The sequence below is a fragment of the Globicephala melas genome, chromosome 7 (assembly GCF_963455315.2).
Source record: "Globicephala melas chromosome 7, mGloMel1.2, whole genome shotgun sequence".
Taxonomy (NCBI): Eukaryota; Metazoa; Chordata; class Mammalia; order Artiodactyla; family Delphinidae; genus Globicephala; species Globicephala melas.
The window spans coordinates 112890346-112910069 of NC_083320.1; the positions used below are offsets into that span (position 1 = coordinate 112890346).

Here is a 19724-nt window from a genome sequence, read left to right on the forward strand (position 1 = left end):
GAAAAAGGAACCCTCCTCCCCTGCTGGTGGGAATGTAAATTGGTGCAGCCACTATGGAGAACAATGCAGAGGTTCCTTAAAAAACTAAAAACAGAGCCCCAATGTTCATAGCAGCACTATTTACAATAGATAAGACATGGAATCAACCTACATGTACATCAAAAGATGGACAGATGAATGGATAAAGAAGATGTGGTACACACACACACACATATACACACAATGGAATATTACTCAGCCACAAAAAGAATGAAACACTGCCATTTGCAGCAACATGGATGGACCTAGAGATTATCATACTAAGTGAAATAAGTCAGACAGTGAAAGGCAAATATCACATAATATCACTTATATGTGGAATCTAAAAAAATGATAGAAATGAACTTATTTATAAGACATAATTGCACTCATAGGCACAGAATAGAAACTGCTACCAAAGGGGATAGCAGACGGGGGGAGAGATAAATTAGGAGTTTGGGATTAACATATACACCCTACTACATATAAAACAGGTAAACAACAAGGACCTACTGTATAGGATAAGCAACTATATTAAACATCTTGTAATAACTCATAATGGAAAACAATCTGAAAAAGGATTATATACACACACACACACACATATATAAATGTATGTATGTATAACAATCACTTTGCTGTATACCTGAAACTAACACAACACTGTTAAATTCAATACTTCAATTTTGAAAACTGTTAAAAAAAAGTTCAAGAAAGCATTTGATTTAAGTCACAATTCAAAACCAAATATTAAAACATCCAAGTTTCCTCTATCAACACATGAAATGGAAAATAGCTTCTTACCAGACAGCAGCTAGATTGGAGTGCAAATGTAAACTATGAGGAAACCTCGAGGACCTGACTGTCCAGTACTGACGGACCACATGTTGTTCCAGCCAGCTTCGGGCATCTGACTCATCTAGTGGAAGGGAATTTATTTACATTTAAGTTATAAGAGTTAACAACAAAATACTTGATCAGCTTTGCTACAAAATCTGGACTTATGATTCCATTCAAATATTCAATTGACAAAGGGTCTTTAAAATAACAGCTACCCAACATTTATATATATAATCATTTACTTAAAACCATACACACACACACACACACACACAGACATACAAAATTTAATTGTCACTGCTAGAAAGTAAAAAAAAAAAAAAAAAAAAAAATTACTCGATTTTAAAATGACCCATGAATAAAAAGACACAATCAGTATACTTGAATAATTCAATAATCATAAAAGAAATTGAAATGGTAACTTAAGATGTTCCCAAGTACCCCCAAAGCCTCAGGACTAGTAGCAGGGTTTGAAGGATTAGCTATCTTATACAGATTGTAGTAGAAAACAGAAAAAGGGAGAGCTGTCTAACATTTTATGAGGCCAATATAACCCTGCTTCCCAAACCAGATAAAGACATGATAGAAAAAGTAATTCATCGAAGAATAAAGATTAAAAATTCTCAATTAAAAAAGGCTAACCCAATCCAATACTATAGTAAAAAAATAACAGAATGATCAAGGAAGTTTAGCTCAGGAATTCAAGGATGATTCACTATCAAAAAAATCTATCAGTAAAGTACTAGAGTAAAAGTGATGAATTATAGAATTATCTCACAGATAAAGAACAGCACTTGATAAAGTTCAATACTTATTTATAATTAAAGACTCCTAGAAAAACAGGAAGAAAAGTCTTAATTTTACAAAGGACACATATCCAGAACCTATGCCAAAAACTATCACACTTAATTAAGGAATTTCAGGGGCAACCCTCTTGGGATTAAAAACTACTCCAGGAAACCCATGCTCATTGCCACTGCTTCCTCTGCAGACTAGAGGGCTGGCCAGGAAAGAGACACGGTTAACATGTCATTAAGAAGATATAAGGTATAAGAACTGGCAGGAGGGGCTTCCCTAGTGGCACAGTAGTTAAGAATCTGCCTGCCAATGCAGGGGACACGGGTTTGAGCCCCGGTGTGGGAAGATCCTACCTGCCACAGAGCAACTAAGCCCGTGTACCACAACTACTGAGCCTGTGCTCCACAACTACTGAGCCCACGCGCCACAACTACTGAAGGCCACAAGCCTACAGCCCGTGCTCTGCAACAAGAGAAGCCACTGCAATGAGAAGCCTGAGCACCACAACAAAGAGTAGCCCCCGCTTGTCGCAACTAGAGAAAGCCCACAAAGCAACGAAGACCCAACACAGCCAAAAATAAATAAATAAAATAAATAAATTTATTAAAAAAAAGAAGAACTGGCAGGAGATAAAACTGTCAATATTTGCAAACAATACTGATTGTCTACGCAAAAAACCTAATGGAATCAACAATATATAAGCAGTATGAGAGTTCAGCAAGAATGCTGGATATAAGAACAATTTACAAAAAACAAGTGTCCCCCTACTCCAGCAATAAATAAAACAAAAAAAGACACTATTCACAATAAGAACTATTAACATACATAGAAATTAACAAAGACTTAAGGTCTTTACAAAGAAAATTTCCAAAATCTGGTAAGACATTAAAAAATTAGAATAAATGCAGATATTTTCATAGTAAAGATGTCAGATCTCCCCAAGCTAAATCTATAAATTCAATGCAATCCCAATAAAAATTCCAGCTGGATTTTTAAAAAGGAACTTTTAAAATGTCTTTAGAAGAATAAAAGCCCACAAATAGCTAAGCCTATTTTGAAAAAGAGTAAAGGAGGTGAGGGGGAAACTTGCCTTCTATGTGTTGAAACACAGTACAAAGCCATATAAATAAAAAGTCTGTTCCTCCACAACTCACACTCAGGGAAGAGAACTGAATGTTCAGAAATAAATAAGTGTATAGATACATAATAATGTTAGAACCACAAAGCAATGTGGAAAGAATGGACTGTTGGGAAATCTGCTCATGACATGGGAGAAAAATAAGCTGGACCTTTTAACCTCACTTCATACATAAAAGAGGATCTGGTGGTCACTAAAGAGCTAAACACAAGCTCTAAAAAAGCAAACAGAAGGAAAATACAGGGGAATGTTCTTTTAGAGAAAAATATCAAGGCCCAAATTCTAACCATACCATGAAAAATTCAGATTTGAGTACAATAAGGAATTTTTAAAAATCACAGATTCTGTTTGAAGGATACCATGAACATACAGGTGACTAACTAGAGGAAGAAAATTGCAATGTCTAAAACCTAGGAATTACTATCTAGATATACAAAGAACTCTGAAGTATAGGGATGGGCGAGAATGACATGAAACTCCAAAGAAAAGCAAGCAAAGGATATCAATGGATACATCGTAGAAGGGGCAAGACTGATCCCAAGTACTTATCCTGTGTAGTCAGACAAATGCAAATGAAAACAGCAGACCAAATCAGAGGCGGGGTCCTAATCAAGTAGGTATGAGATTGTGGACCAGGTCCATAATTGGGCATGGCATTAGGGAGAACGGCTGAAGGCAGTTCAGGCCTATCCACAAGAGAAGCTATTACAGAAATGAGGTACTGCAAACTGCAGCATCCTACTCAGCCATTAGGAGCAACAGAAGAGATATGCACAGAGTGACATGGACAGATTAAAACAGAGTTAAATGAAAAGAAGAACAGAACAGAGTTTACACAAAGCATAATACCAGTATGCAATTTTAAAAAAGGAATACAACCAACCAAAACAATGTACTTTACAAGAACTCAACATGTTTGAGAACAGATATCAAATACATTAGAACAGGAGCCTGTCACTGGGCTGGCAGAGAAAAGGAAAGGGGAGTGAGAATCAGAAAGGGCAGAAGAGAAAAAATAAACTAAACCAAAAGGCCCTGCACGGGCTGCTGCTGCTGCTCACATGCTCTGAGCTGATTAACCCACACTCTACCCTAAAGGTCCAATTCAAGAATGAAAAAGAAAGGGAAGAGAAAAGAAAGCAGAAAATCGTTAGCATACTAAATCAGCTTTAACTACTTTATGTGCATTTGGCAAGGTTCAGGTACAATGAACAGGGCTAGGTCACAGACCCCAGCTTCTGGGGTTAGCTTCCCGGCTGTGACCGTGGGAAAAACACTGTAACCACGCCTCTGTTTTTTATCTACAAAATGAGAAGTAGGATTAGATGTTCTAATCTCTAAGGTTGTTTCCAGCTCTTTCTGGATTCTACCAATTCATATTTTTTTTTACTAAAAACTGATAAAGCAGACATTCAAATTTAAAATTAAATTGTATGGATCTTTTCCTTTTATTTAGTCACTAACTTTAGCAAAGCCAATCCTTCTCAAAAAAAAAAAAAAGAAAAAGAAAAGAAAAGAAACAACCATTTAGGACTAACAAAGTTCTCAGAACTATATTAAAAAAAGACCAAAATAGCACTGTAAATGCCCTTTCAACATTAATTCTATAGAGCTACTTCTTAGGCACTACAGAAGAAAGATCTGCTAATGATTTAAAAATGTTTGTTTTTAAGGACGGCAGAGTTTACCAATATTTTAAACCACATGGAACTGATTCTCAAAGCTTGCCTTTCCTTCTAGAGAATTCTTCTATCAGAAAATGATGCCAGTATCTAAGAACACACACTACCTTTCCAGCTGACTTGAAGTCCCAGCTTTTTGTTTTGATCTTGTTCTTCTAATGGTGTCCTGTCCACCTGAATCCCAGAGTCCTCTCTGCTTAAAGGCTGTTGATCATCTTCATCTTCACTTTCTTCAGACCAATTCTGATTAAAAGAAGGCAATACACCTTACCCTTAGAGCACCTAACAACTGGAGCTATTTAGACCAAAAGATCAAGAAAATTTCAGAAGAAAAGCAAAAACTTTATCAAATAAAACCTTTTTCTACATATCTTGAAAGTTACTATTATAGGATGGAATTAGTTTTGGTGGCAAAATCCCAAGATTTACAGCTCCTTAAGGGATACATATATTTTCTGATCAACTTCCTAGTACCGATGTTTGGGTGCAAAATCTTAATAAAACTTCCATAATAAACCACTCTAATTTAGTGAAGAGTGTTCCTGTTTTAGATAAGTTGCTGTAGGGCAGAAGGACCCATAAAAATCATGTAAATAACTTGGCATGTATTTATATTTTCAGTAGCAAAACCACTGCTACTTACTGGTGTGTCTACATTTGGGCCAAGGTCAATTTCTTCACCTTCCATCAAGTATTTTCCCCAGTCGAAATCGTCTTTCTTTTCTAAAATACAGCAGAAGAATTTCATCAGCTTGATCAAAAATATGTGGGAAGCAATTATACCCCAATAAAGATGTTAAAAAAAAATATGTGGGAAAAAAAACCCAAATTACAGTAAAAAGTCTAACAAAACTCATAATAAAATACACTTGGGAAATGAAAGTTCAAAAATATTGAAACACTCAATAAGTTGACATTCTAATACATTAAAAAATTTAATTTCTTTATCTTCAAAAGTGATTTTTCTCTTTATATAACTGAAAGTTTAACTTACAAAGTCAGAACTCATATTTTAAAAGAAAATTTACAACTATAATTGCACTTAAGACAACAGAAATATTTTAGTTTCAGATTTTTTTTACAACTTTTTATAAAATCTCAAAGTCTGGTAATTAAGTCATAAAACCAATTTCTCTTTTATTTGTTATATATATGAAAAGCATTTGGTAACATACCCACTTCTTTATCTCTTGGTGTTTCCACATAATTGCTGTTTGAAGGAGAATCAGACAGACATAGAAGAAGTGACAGTATGGAATAATGTGCATCTGTCTTTAAAACAAGAAATGAAAAATATGAATCACTGAGGTTGGTAAGAGCTTTCTAAACTAGTTTGAGTAAAGAAAAGATAACCCCATGACAGTTATGTCCTCAATTTTTTTTCCTGGTTTAAGAAAACACAAATCATACCTAAATAAATCTCAAACTCTAAACTTGTTTTTATAGTTCAAACATGTACAGACAAGGAACCTGTCAAATAATGCACTACCTGAATCATAATGAGGAATCTCAGACAAACCTAAACTGAGGGACAAGCTACCAAATAATTAGCCTGCTCTCTTCAATAATGTCACGGTCAAAAAAAGAAAGGGTGAGGAATGTTCCGGATCAAAGGACACCAACTGGTGAACCCAAGCAAAAAGTACACAGGAGTTCCTTTTAGTATTCTTCAACTTCTAAGTTTTTTTAAAACTTAAATTGTATTTTAAAAATCACATTTAAAAAAGCTGCCAAAAATGAAAAATACTCCAAATATGCAAACAGTCATAAACTATGCATGGAAAGGAGAGAGGAGGTGAATTAAAATCAAGGAAGGTAAGGAAGTCTCAGGTTACCTCTCCCTATTATATGTTCTATAGTACTTTATGTACAGCTTCATAGTGTTTATCGTAATTATAATTAAATAGCTATTCACAACTACTTGGGTAGTGATGATCATGTCTTGTTTATTCCGTATTCCTACCACCCAGTGATGACAGGGACACAGTAGACACTTGGTAAACTTTCCTGGGAATGATAAGGCAATATATCACAAATTCTCTGCTTAGAAATGCGTTAAATTCCTTTAACAAAAAAAAATAATTTTCATTCCATAGAGAAGAGTAGTCTAAAATGTAAATACTTGAAGAAAATAACTCCCAATATATAAATCTATTATTTAGTAATAATTGCTAACATCAGATTGCTTATTTTGGAAGAATTCTGTACACCTGAAACAGGTGAATGTTACCAGTGAAAGAGGAGAGAACTATGTACAGTAAAAGCAAGAGCACACACAGTGCCCTTGCAGACCTCCCTACTTTGCCAAGGACCAGAACTACCGCCCTGTAGCTGCATGGTGATGCACAAAAGCAGCACATGGTCCTGGGAAGAGGACCTGGATGAGGCCATTCCCCTACCCCTTGTTCATTTTTTTGCTAACATCTGTAAGGGAGCTTGACACCTAGAAGACTGATTAATTGAGGTAATCACTGAACTAAAAATTAGCATTAATGGCTAAAACATAACCTATCAATCAGCTAATATCACGTTTTAACTGAAGTCACTAATAGCATTAAAGAACAAAGAAGACTGCTGCTAAAAGTTAGGGCCCTGGAACTTAACATTTAGATGATACAGGAGACCGTCCAAGATGGCAGATTGGGAAGACCTGCACTCACCTCCTCCTACGGGCACACCAAAATTACAACTATTTACAGAGCAACTATCAGTGAGAATGCTCTGCAGACTAGCAGAACAGATTTTCTGAAGCTAAAGATACAAAGAAGGAACCACAATGAGATGGTTAAGAGGGGTGGAGACATGGTATAGTCAAGACCCATGCTCCCATCCCAGGTCAGTGACCCACAAATAGGAGGATAATTATGACTGCAAAAGTTCTTCCCAAGGAGTGTGGGGTCTGAGCCCCCTACTGAGCTCCCCTGCCTGGGGGTCCTGCATTGGGAAGACAAGCCCCCAGAATGTTTGGCTTTGAAGGCTAGTAGGGCTTATATTCAGGTGACCCAGAAGGCTGTGGGAAATATAGACTCCACTCTTAAATGGCACACACAAAATCTCACATGCTCTGGGACCCAGGGCAGAAGCACTAATTTGAAGGAAGCCTGGGTCAAACCGACCTGCTGATCTTGGAGAACCTCCCAGAGAGGCAGGAGGTAACTGGGTCTCATCCTGGGGACACAGATGCTGCTGGCAGCCATCGTGGGGAGCTTGTTCTACCACAAGGACATTAGTGTGGGCAAGCACCATTTTGGAGTCCTCCTCTAGCTTATTAGCACAGGGCGCTTACCTGTCCACCAGCCAGTCTGTAACAATTCCAGGGCCCCCAGGCCAGCTGCCAGCCATGTGGAGACCCAGCCTTGTCTACCAGTGTGCCCACGACCCAACCCCACCCACCAGTGGGCCAGACCCAGCCCCAGGACCTCCTGGGTCCTGCAGCCAGCTGTGCCAGGACCCGGCATTGCCCACCAGCATCCGGGCAGACCTAACTGAGGCTGAGTCTGGCAGCCAACTGTGCTGAGGACCGTCCTGTGTACCACTGCACCCACAGTAGTCAGCCCACCACAACAGAAGGGTCCATGCAGCCCATAGAGGAGGCACCCACAGAACAAATAGCTCTGGTGACCAGAGGGGAGTGGTCTGCTGGGCCCCATAGGGCATCTCTTATATAAGGCCACTTGTTCAAGTTTGGGAAACGTAAGCATTCCACCTAATGAACAGAAGTGAAAACAGAGAATTAGGCAAAATGAGGTGACAGAGAAACATGTTCCAAATGATAGAACACAATAAAAGGCCAGAAGAAAGAAGCAAAGTGGAGATAAGTAATCTACCTGGTAAAGTTTCCAAGGCAATGACTGTAAAGATGCTCAACAAACTTGGGAGAAGATTGAACACAATGAGAAGCATAACAAAAAGTTAAAAAATACAAAGAAAAACCAAACATAGGTGAAGAATACAATAACTGAAATAAAAAATATACTAGAAGGAATTCACAGTAGATTAGATGATACAGAGGAATGGATCAGTGAACTGACTGTAGTGGAAATCATGTAAACTGAACAAAAAAAATTAAAAATAAGGACTGTTTAAGAGACTTCTGGGACAATATCAAGAGTACTAATATTCACATTATAGGGGCCCTAGAAGAAGGAGAAAGGGGCAGAGAACTTATTTGAAGGATAATAGCTGCAAAATTCTTTAACCTGGGAGAAAGGAAACAGACATCCAGGTCCAGAAAGCACAGAGAGTTCTAAACAAGATCAACCCGAAGAGATCCACACCAAGACACATTGTAATTAAAATGCAAAAATTAAAGTTAAAGACAGATGGACTTCCCTGGTGGCGCAGTGGTTAAGAAACTGCCTGCCAATGCAGCGGACATGGGTTCAATCCCTGGTCTGGGAAGATCCCACATGCCGCGGAGCAACTAAGCCTGTTCGCCACAACTACTGAGCCTGCGCTCTAGAGCCCGCAAGCCACAACTACTGAGGCCCACGTGCCTAGAGCCTGTGCGTCACAACAAGAGAAGCCACCGCAATGAGAAGCCTGTGCACTGCAATGAAGAGTAGCCCCGACTCACCACAACTAGAGAAAGCCTGTGCACAGCAATGAAGACCCAATGCAGCCAAAAATAAACAAAATTTAAAAAAAAAAGTTAAAAAGAGAATCTTAAAGGCAGCAAGGGAAAAACAAGTTACTTACAAAGGAATTCCCATAAGGCTATCATTTGACTTTTCTGCAGAAACTTTGCAGGCCAGAAGGGAGTGGCATGATGCATTTAAAGTGATGAAAGGAAACAAACCTACAACCAATACTCTACCCAGCAAGGCTATCATTCAGATTTGAAGGAGAGAGCAAAAGTTTTACAGACAAGCAAAAGCTTAAAGAGTTCAGTACCACCAAACCAGCTTTTCAAGAATTGTTAAAGGGGGCTTCCCTGGTGGCACAGTGGTTGAGAGTCCGCCTGCCGATGCAGGGGACACGGGTTCATGCCCCATTCTGGGAAGATCCCACATGCCACGGAGCGGCTGGGCCCGTGAGCCATGGCTGCTGAGCCTGCGCTTCCGGAGCCTGTGCTCCGCAACGGGAGAGGCCATAACAGTGAGAGGCCCGCGTACCGCAAAAAAAAAAAAAAAAAAAAAGAATTGTTAAAGGGACTTCTTTAACTGGAAAAGAAAAGGTCACAACGAGAAATAAGAAAATTACAAAAGTAAAAGCCTCAGTGGTAAAGGCAAATATACAGTAAAGGTAGTAGATCAACCACTTATAAAGCTAGCAGGAAGGTTAAAAGATAAAAGTAGTAAAATGATCTATATCCACAATAAGTAAATTAAGGGATACACAAAACAAAAAGATATATCATGATGTCAAAAACATTAAATGTTATGGGGAGAGGAAAAATGCAGGGTTGTGAAAATGTGTTCAAACTTAAGAAATCAGCAACTTAAAATAATCACGTGTATATATTAGCTTGCTATATACAAACCTCATGGTAATCACACACCAAAAACCTATAATAGATACACACACACAAAAAGAGAAAGGAATCCAAACATAACACTAAAGATAGTCATCAAATCACAAGAGAAGAGAACAAAAGAAGGAACAAAAAAGAAATAAAAAAACAATCCCAAAACAATTAACAAAATGGCAATGAGAATTTACCTATCAATAATTACTTTAAATTTAAGTGGACTAAATGCTCCAATCTAAGAATACAGAGTGGCTGAAGGGATACAAAAATACCCATATATATGCCACTCCTAAGAGTCTCACTTCAGATCCAAAGACACAGGCAGACTGAAAGTGAGGAAATGGAAAAAGGTTTTCCATGCAAATGGAAATGAAAGCTGGGGTAGCAATACTTAAATCAGACAAAAACAGACTTTAAAACGAAGACTGTAAAAGGAGACAACGTACATTACATAATGATCAAGGGATCAACCCAAGAAGAATATACAATACCTGTAAATATATATGCACCCAACATAGGAGCACCTAAATACAGAAAGCAAATAATAACAAACATAGAGGAAAAACTGACAATAACATGATAATTGTAGGGGACATTAACAGCCCACTTACATAAATGGACAGATCATCCAGACAGCAATCAATCAGGAAACAGTAGCATAAATGATACATTAGACCAGATGGACTAAATAGATATATGTAGGACATTCCATCCAAAAAAGCAGAATACACATTCTTTCAAGTGCACATAGAACATTCTGCAGGATACATCACACACTAGGCCACAAAACAAGTCTCAGTAAAATTAAGAGGACTAAAATCATATCAAATATCTTTTCCGACCATGCTGCTAAGAGACTAGAAATCAACTACAAGAAAAAAATTTGCAAAAACCACAACCACATGAAGGCTAAACAACATGCCACTAAAGAACCAATGGCTCACTGATGAAATCAAAGAGGAAATAAAAGAGTACTTGGCGACAAATGAAAGTGGAAACACAATGATACAAATCTACTGGACATGGCAAAAGCAGTTCTAAGAGGGATGTTTATAGTAATACAAACCTAACTCAGGAAAAAAGAAAAATCTCAAATAAACAACCTAACCTCACACCTAAAGGAACTAGAAAAAGAAGAACAAATAAAACCCAAAGTTAATAAAAGGGAAAATCATAAAGCTCTACAGCAGAAGTAAATGAAATAAAGACAAAAACATAATAGAAAAGATCAATGAAACTAAGAGCTGGTTCCTTGAAAAGATAAACAAATTTGGTAATTTATCAGACGCATCAAAAAAAAAAATGAAAAAAGAGAGAAGGCCCAAATGAATAAAATCAGAAATGAATAAGAAGTTACAACTGACACCACAGAAATACAAAGGGTCACAAGAGACTACTGTGAGCAACTGTACGCCTAATAAAATGAACAACCTAGAAGAAATGGACAAATTCCTGGGAATGTACAATCTCCCAAGACTGAATCAGGAAGAAATAGAAAATATGAACAGATCAATTTCCAATAATTAAATTGGATCAGTAATCAAAAAAAGCCCCAATGAACAAAAGTCCAGGACCAGACGGCTTCACAGGTGAAGTCTACCAAACATTTAGACAAGAGTTAACACGTATCCTTCTGAAACTATTCCAAAAAATTGGAGAGGAAGGAACACTTCTGACCTCATTCTACGAGGCCACCATGACCCCGACACCAAAACCAGACAAAGATATCACACAAAAAAAGAAAATTACAGGCCAGTATCACTGATGAACACAGATGCAAAAGTCCTCAGCAAAATACTAGCAAACTGACTTGAACAATACATTAAAAGGATCATATACCATGATCAAGTGGGGTTTATTCCAGGAATGCAAGGATTCTTCAATATATGCAAATCTATCAATGTGATTAAACCATATTAACAAATTGAAGAATAAAAATTACATGATCATCTCAATAGATGCAGAGAAAGCTTTTGACAAAATTCAACACCCATTTATGATGAAAACCCTGCAGAAAGTAGGCATAGAGGGAACTTTCCTCAACATAATAAAGGCCATATATGACAAGCCCACAGCCAACATCATCCTCAATGGTGAAAAACTGAAAGCATTTCCACTAAGATCAGGAACAACACAAGGTTGCTCACTCTCACCACACTTATTCAACATAGTTTTGGAAGTTTTAGCCACAGCAATCAGAGAAGAAAAGGAAATAAAAGGAATCCAAATCGGAAAAGAAGAAGTAAAGCTGTCACTGTTTGCAGATGACATGATACTATACATAGAGAATCCTAAAGATGCTACCAGAAAACTACTAGAGCTAATCAATGAATTTGGTAAAGTAGCAGGATACAAAATTAATGCACAGAAATCTCTGGCATTCCCGTATACTAATGATGAAAAATCTGAAATTGAAATCAAGAAACACTCCCATTTACCATTGCAACAAAAAGAATAAATATCTAGAAATAAATCTACCTAAGGAGACAAAAGACCTGTATGCAGAAAATTATACTGATGAAAGAAATTAAAGATGATACAAATAAATGGAGAGTTGTACCATGTTCTTGGATTGCAAGAATCAACATTGTGAAAATGACTCTACTACCCAAAGCAATCTATAGATTCAATGCAATCCCTATCAAACTACCACTGGCATTTTTCACAGAACTAGAACAAAAAATTTCACAATTTGTATGGAAACACAAAAGACCCCGAATAGCCAAAGCAATCTTGAGAACGAAAAAAAGGAGCTGGAGGAATCAGGCTCCCTGACTTCAGACTATACTACAAAGCTACAGTAATCAAGACAGTATGGTACTGGCACAAAAACAGAAAGACAGATCAATGGAACAGGATAGAAAGCCCAGAGATAAAACCACGCACATATGGTCACCTCATCTTTGATAAAGGTGGCAGGAATGTACAGTGGAGAAAGGACAGCCTCTTCAATAAGTGGTGCTGGGAAAACTGGACAGTTACATGTAAAAGTATGAGATTAGATCACTCCCTAACACCATACACAAAAATAAGCTCAAAATGGATTAAAGACCTAAATGTAAGGCCAGAAACTATCAAACTCTTAGAGGAAAACATAGGCAGAACACTCTATGACATAAATCACAGCAAGATCCTTTCTGACCCACCTCCTAGAGTAATGGAAATAAAAACAAAAATAAACAAATGGGACCTAATGAAACTTCAAAGCTTTTGCACAGCAAAGGAAACCATAAACAAGACCAAAAGACAACCCTCAGAATGGGAGAAAATATTTGCAAATGAAGCAACTGACAAAGGATTAATCTCCAAAATTTACAAGCAGCTCATGCAGCTCAATAACAAAAAAACAAACAACCCAATCCAAAAATGGGCAGAAGACCTAAATAGACATTTCTCCAAAGAAGATATACAGACTGCCAACAAACACATGAAAGAATGCTCAACAACATTAATCATTAGAGAAATGCAAATCCAAACTATAATGAGATATCATCTCACACCAGTCAGAATGGCCATCATCAAAAAATCTGGAAACAATAAATGCTGGAGAGGGTGTGGAGAAAAGGGAACACTCTTGCACTGCTGGTGGGAATGTGAATTGGTTCAGCCACTATGGAGAACAGTATGGAGGTTCCTTAAAAAACTACAAATAGAACTACCATATGACCCTGCAATCCCACTACTGGGCATATACCCTGAGAAAACCAAAATTCAAAAAGAGTCATGTACCAAAATGTTCACTGCAGCTCTATTTACAATAGCCCAGAGATGGAAACAACCTAAGTGCCCATCATCGGATGAATGGATAAAGAAGATGTGGCACATATATACAATGGAATATTACTCAGCCATAAAAAGAAACGAAATTGAGCTGTTTGTAATGAGGTGGATAGACCTAGAGTCTGTCATGCAGAGTGAAGTAAGTCAGAAAGAAAAAGACAAATACCATATGCCAACACATATATGTGGAAAAAAAAATGTCATGAAGAACGTAGGGGTAAGACAGGAATAAAGACACAGACCTACTGGAGAACGGACTTGAGGATATGGGGAGGGGGAAGGGTGAGCTGTGACAGGGCGAGAGAGAGTCATGGACATATACACACTAACAAACGTAAGGTAGATAGCTAGTGGGAAGCAGCCGCATGGCACAGGGATAACGGCTCGGTGCTTTGTGACCGCCTGGAGGGGTGGGCTAGGGAGGGTGGGAGGGAGGGAGACGCAAGAGGGAAGAGATATGGGAACATATGTATATGTATAACTGATTCACTTTGTTATAAAGCAGAAACTAACACACCATTGTAAAGCAATTATACCCAAATAAAGATGTTAAAAAAAAAAAAAAAGACAGTTTAAACCCAGAAAAAAAAAAAAAAAAACCTAGAGACAAATGACAATGAAAACACAACGATCCAAAACCTATGGGATGCAGCAAAAGCAGTTCTAAGAGGGAAGTTTATATCTATACAAGCCACCCTCAAGAAATAAGAAAAACTGCAAACAAACAATCTAACCTTAAACCTAAAGGAACTAGAGAAAGAAGAACAAACAAAACCCAAAGTTAGAAGAAGGAAAGAAATCATAAAGATCAGAGCAGAAATAAACGAAACAGAAACAAAGAAAACAAAAGCAAAGATCAATAAAACTAAAAGCTGGTTCTTTGAGAAGATAAACAAAATTGATAAACCATTAGCCAGACTCATCAAGAAAAAGAGGGAGAGGACTCAAATCAATAAAATTAGAAATGAAAAAGGAGAAGTTACAACAGACACTGCAGAAATACAAAGCATCCTAAGAGACTACTACAAGCAACTCTATGCCAATGAAATGGACAATGTGGAAGAAATGGACAAATTCTTAGAAAGGTATAACCTTCCAAGACTGAACCAGGAAGAAATAGAAAATATGCACAGACCAATCATAAGTAATGAAATTGAAACTGTGATTAAAAATCTTCCAACAAACAGAAGTCCAGGACCAGATGGCTTCACAGGTGAATTCTATCAAACATTTAGAGAAGAGCTAACACCCATCCTTTTCAAACTCTTCCAAAAAACTGCAGAGGAAGGAACACTCCCAAACTCATTCTATGAGGCCACCATCACCCTGAAACTAAAACCAGACAAAGATACTACAAAAAAGGAAAATTACAGACTTATATCACTGATGAATATAGATGCAAAAATCCCCAGCAAAATACTAGCAAACAGAATCCAACAACACATTAAAAGGATCCTACACCATGATCAGGTGGGATTTATCCCAGGCATGCAAGGATTCTTCAATATACGCAAATCAATCAATGTGATACACCATATTAACAAATTGAAGAAAAAAACCATATGATCATCTCAATAGAGGCAGAAAAAGCTTTTGACAAAATTCCACACACTTTTACGATAAAAACTCTCCAGAAAGTGGGCATAGAGGGAACCTACCTCAACATAATAAAGGCCATACACGACAAACCCACAGAAAACATCATTCTCAATGGTGAAAAACTGAAAGCATTTCCTCTAAGATCAGGAACAAGACAAGGATGTCCACTCTCACCACTATTATTCAACACAGTTTTGGAAGTCCTAGCCACGGCAATCAGAGAAGAAAAAGAAATAAAAGGAATCCAAATTGGAAAAGAAGTAAAACTGTCACTGTTTGCAGATGACATGATAATATACATAGAGAATCCCAAAAATGCCACCAGAAAACTACTAGAGCTAATCAATGAATTTGGTAAAGTTGCAGGATACAAAATTAATGCACAGAAATTTCTGGCATTCCTATACACTAATGATGAAAAATCTGAAAGAGAAATTAAGGAAACACTCCCATTTACCATTGCAACAAAAAGAATAAAATATCTAGGAATAAACCTACCTAGGGAGACAAAAGACCTGTATGCAGAAAACTATACGACACTGATTAAAGAAATTAAAGATGATACCAACAGATGGAGAGATATACCATGTTCTTGGATTGGAAGAATCAATAATGTGAAAATGACTATACTACCCAAAGAAATCTACAGATTCAATGCAATTCCTATGACATTACCAATGGCATTTTTTATGGAACTAGAACAAATTATCTTAAAATTTGTATGGAGATACAAAAGACCCCGAATAGCCAAAGCAGTCTTGAGGGAAAAAAACAGAGCTAGAGGAATCAGACTCCATGACTTCAGACTATACTACAAAGCTACAGTAATCAAGAGAATATGGTATTGACACAAAAACAGAAACATAGATCAATGGAACAAGATAGAAAGCCCAGAGGTAAACCCACGCACCTATGGTCAACTAATCTATGACAAAGGAGGCAAAGATATATAATGGAGAAAAGACAGTCTCTTCAATAAGTGGTGCTGGGAAAACTGGACAGTTACATGTAAAAGAATGAAATTAGAACACTCCCTAACACCATACACAAAAATAAGCTCAAAATGGACTCGAGACCTAAATGTAAGACCGGACACTATAAAACTCTTAGAGGAAAACATAGGAAGAACAATCTTTGACATAAATCATAGCAAGATCTTTTTTGATCCATCTCCTAGAGTAATGGAAATAAAAACAAAAATAAACAAATGGGACCTAATGAAATGTCAAAGCTTTTGCACAGCAAAGGACACCATAAAAAAGACCAAAAGGCAATCCTCAGAATGGGAGAAAATATTTGCAAACGAATCAACGGACAAAGGATTAATCTGCAAAATATATAAACAGCTCATGCAGGTCAATATTAAAGAAACAAACAACCCAATCCAAAAATGGGCAGAGGACCTAAATAGACATTTCTCCAAAGAAGACATACAGATGGCCAAGAAGCATATGGAAAGCTGCTCAACATCACTAATTATCAGAGAAATGCAAACCAAAATTACAATGAGGTATCATCTCACACCAGTTAGAATGGGCATCATCAGAAAATCTACAAACAACAAATGCTGGAGAGGGTGTGGAGAAAAGGGAACCCTCTTGCACTGTTGGTGGGAATGTAAACTGATACAGCCACTATGGAGAACAGAATGGAGGTTCCTTAAAAAACTAAAAATAGAATTACCATATGATCCAGCAATCCCACTACTGGGCATATACCCAGAGAAAACCATAATTCAAAAAGACACATGCACCGCAATGTTCACTGCAGCACTATTTACAATAGCCAGGTCATGGAAGCAACCTAAATGCCCATCGACAGACGAATGGATAAAGAAGTTGTGGTACATATATACAATGGAATATTACTCAGCCATAAAAAGGAACGAAATTGAGTCATTTGTTGAGATGTCAATGGATCTAGAGACTGTCATACATAATGAAGTAAGTCAAAAAGAGAAAAACAAATATCGTATATTAACGCGTGTATGTGGAATCTAGAAAAATGGTACAGATGAGCCGGGTTGCAGGGCAGAAGTTGAGACAGAGATGGAGAGAACAAACGTATGGACACCAAGGGGGGGAAACTGTTGGGGGGTGTTGATGGTGGTGTGAATTGGGCGATTGGGATTGACATGTATACACTGATGTGTATAAAACTGATGACTAATAAGAACCTGCTGTATAAAACAAACAAAAAAACAAAAAAACTAATACTAAACTTTCTTTGGGTTATTTGTATGGAAATATATCAATATAAATGTTTCAGCCGTTACATGAAATTCCTAAAAATCTTATATATTCTGGTATAATGTTATAAATCATAATTCTAGTTATTACTTTAAAATGTATATCTCAGAAATAACTAAATTTCCTTGTCAACTGTATTATTATGAACTTTCATCAAATCTTTAACCGTGGTCATTTTTAAGTGTTTTGTCATTTACAGACAGTTCTGGGTATACTCTGATGCTTTTGCAAAAATGTTCCTGTAAAAGGGTTTCATCTTCAAGGAATTCATGGAAAAGACTCTGACAAGTACAGGTTTCTGGCAACTGACTATACTGCTGAAATATACTGCTGAATGAATAAGCATTTTCAGAACTCTAATGGAAAACTGATGAATTCATAAAAGTGCTAACAAAAGATCAAGATGAAAAAAAATTAATTAATGGGACTGAGTGAACTGATGAGGATGATTATAATTTTTGTGACTTCGTTTGAATTAAAAAAAAAAGTTAAAAAAAAAAGGCAAAAGCATTTCCTCTAACATCAGACACAAGACAAGGATGCCCACTTTTGTCACTTTCATACAATGTAGTCCTAGCCACAGCAATCAGAGAAGGAAAAGAAATAAAAGGAATCCAAATTGGAAAGGAAGAAATAAAACTGTCACTGTTTGCAGATGACATGGTAATATATATAAGAAAATCCTAAAGATGCCACCAAAACACTGTTAAAACTATTTCATGAAATCACTAAAGTTGCAGGATACAAAATTAATATACAGAAATCTGTTGCATTTCTATACACTAACAATGAACTAATGAAGGAAAAATTAGGAACTCAATCCCATTTACAGTTGCATCAAGGAGAATAAAATACTTAGGAATGAATCTAACTAAGAAGGTAAAAGACCTATACTTGGAAAACTATAACACACTGGTGAACGAAATTGAAGATGACACAAAGAAATGCAAAGATCTACAGTGGTCATGTACTAGAAGAATTAATACTGTTAAAATGACCACACTACCCAGCAATCTGCAGATTCAATGTAATCCCTATGAAAATACCAAGGCATTTTTCACAGAACTAGCACAAATAATTCTGAAATTTGTACAGCAACACAACAGACTCTAAATAGCCAAAAGAATCTTGAAAAAGAAAAACAAAGCTTGAGGTATCACATGCCCTGATTTCAAACTATATTACAAAGCGATAGTAATCAAAACAGTATGGTACTGGCACAAAAACAGACACACAGATCAGTGTTACAGAACAGACAGCCCAGAAATAAACCCACATTTATATGGGCTATTATTCTATGACAAAGAAAGCAAGAATATACAATGGGGAAAGACAGTCTCTTCAATAAATGGTGTTGGGAAAACTGGACAGCTACATGCAAAAGAATCAAAGTGGACAACTTTCTTACATCATGAACAAAAATAAATTCAAAATGGATTAAAGACTAAATATAAGACCTGAAACCATAAAATCCCTAGAAAAAAATAGGTAGTACACTCTTTGACATCAGTCTTAGCAATATTTTTTGGATATGTTTCCTCAGGCAAGGGAAACAAAAGCAAAAATAAACAAATGGGACTGCAGAAAATAAAAAGCTTTTATACAATGAAAGATAATATCAACAAAATGAAAACGCCACCTACTGAATGGGAGAAGATATTTACAAACCATATATCCAATATGGGTTTATATCCAAAATACACAAAGAACTCATACAGCCAATATTAAAAAAAAAAAATCAGATTAAAAACTGGGCAGAGGATCTGAATACACATTTTTCCAAAGAAGACAAAGAAATGGCCAGACACAGGAAAACATGCCCAACGTCAGTCATCATCAGGGAAATACAAATTAAAACCACAAGATATCACCTCACACTTGTCAGACTGGCTATTATGAAAAAGAAAACAAATAAGACGTGTTGGCGAGGATGTGGAAAAACGAATTCTTGTATACTGGTGGTGGGAATGTAAATTGGTATAGTCACTATGGAAAACAGTATGAAGCTTCCTCAAAAAATAAAAAATAGGGAGTTCCCTGGTGGCCTAGTGGTTAGGATTCTGGGTTTTCACTGCCATGGCCCAGGTTCAATCCCTGGTCGGGGAACTGAGATCCTGCAAGCTGTGCAGCACAACCAAAAAAGAAAAAAC

General features: G+C 36.9%; 1 protein-coding gene across 4 annotated transcripts in view; it reads right to left on the reverse strand.

Moving 5' to 3' along the window:
• Positions 1-19724, reverse strand: part of TUBGCP5 (tubulin gamma complex component 5) — a 55504-nt gene that overhangs the window by 27864 nt on the left and 7916 nt on the right. For all 4 annotated transcript variants that reach the window (XR_009564656.2, XM_060302607.1, XM_030840444.2 and 1 more), the window contains exons 4-7: positions 5652-5748; positions 5120-5199; positions 4584-4719; positions 823-937 (exon numbers count right to left, since the gene is read on the reverse strand). Coding sequence is in view for 3 of the 4 variants with exons in the window: in XM_060302607.1 (XP_060158590.1) it covers positions 823-937; positions 4584-4719; positions 5120-5199; positions 5652-5748 (428 nt within the window). In the remaining variant the exon portion in view is untranslated. The remainder of the gene's footprint in view (positions 1-822; positions 938-4583; positions 4720-5119; positions 5200-5651; positions 5749-19724) is intronic.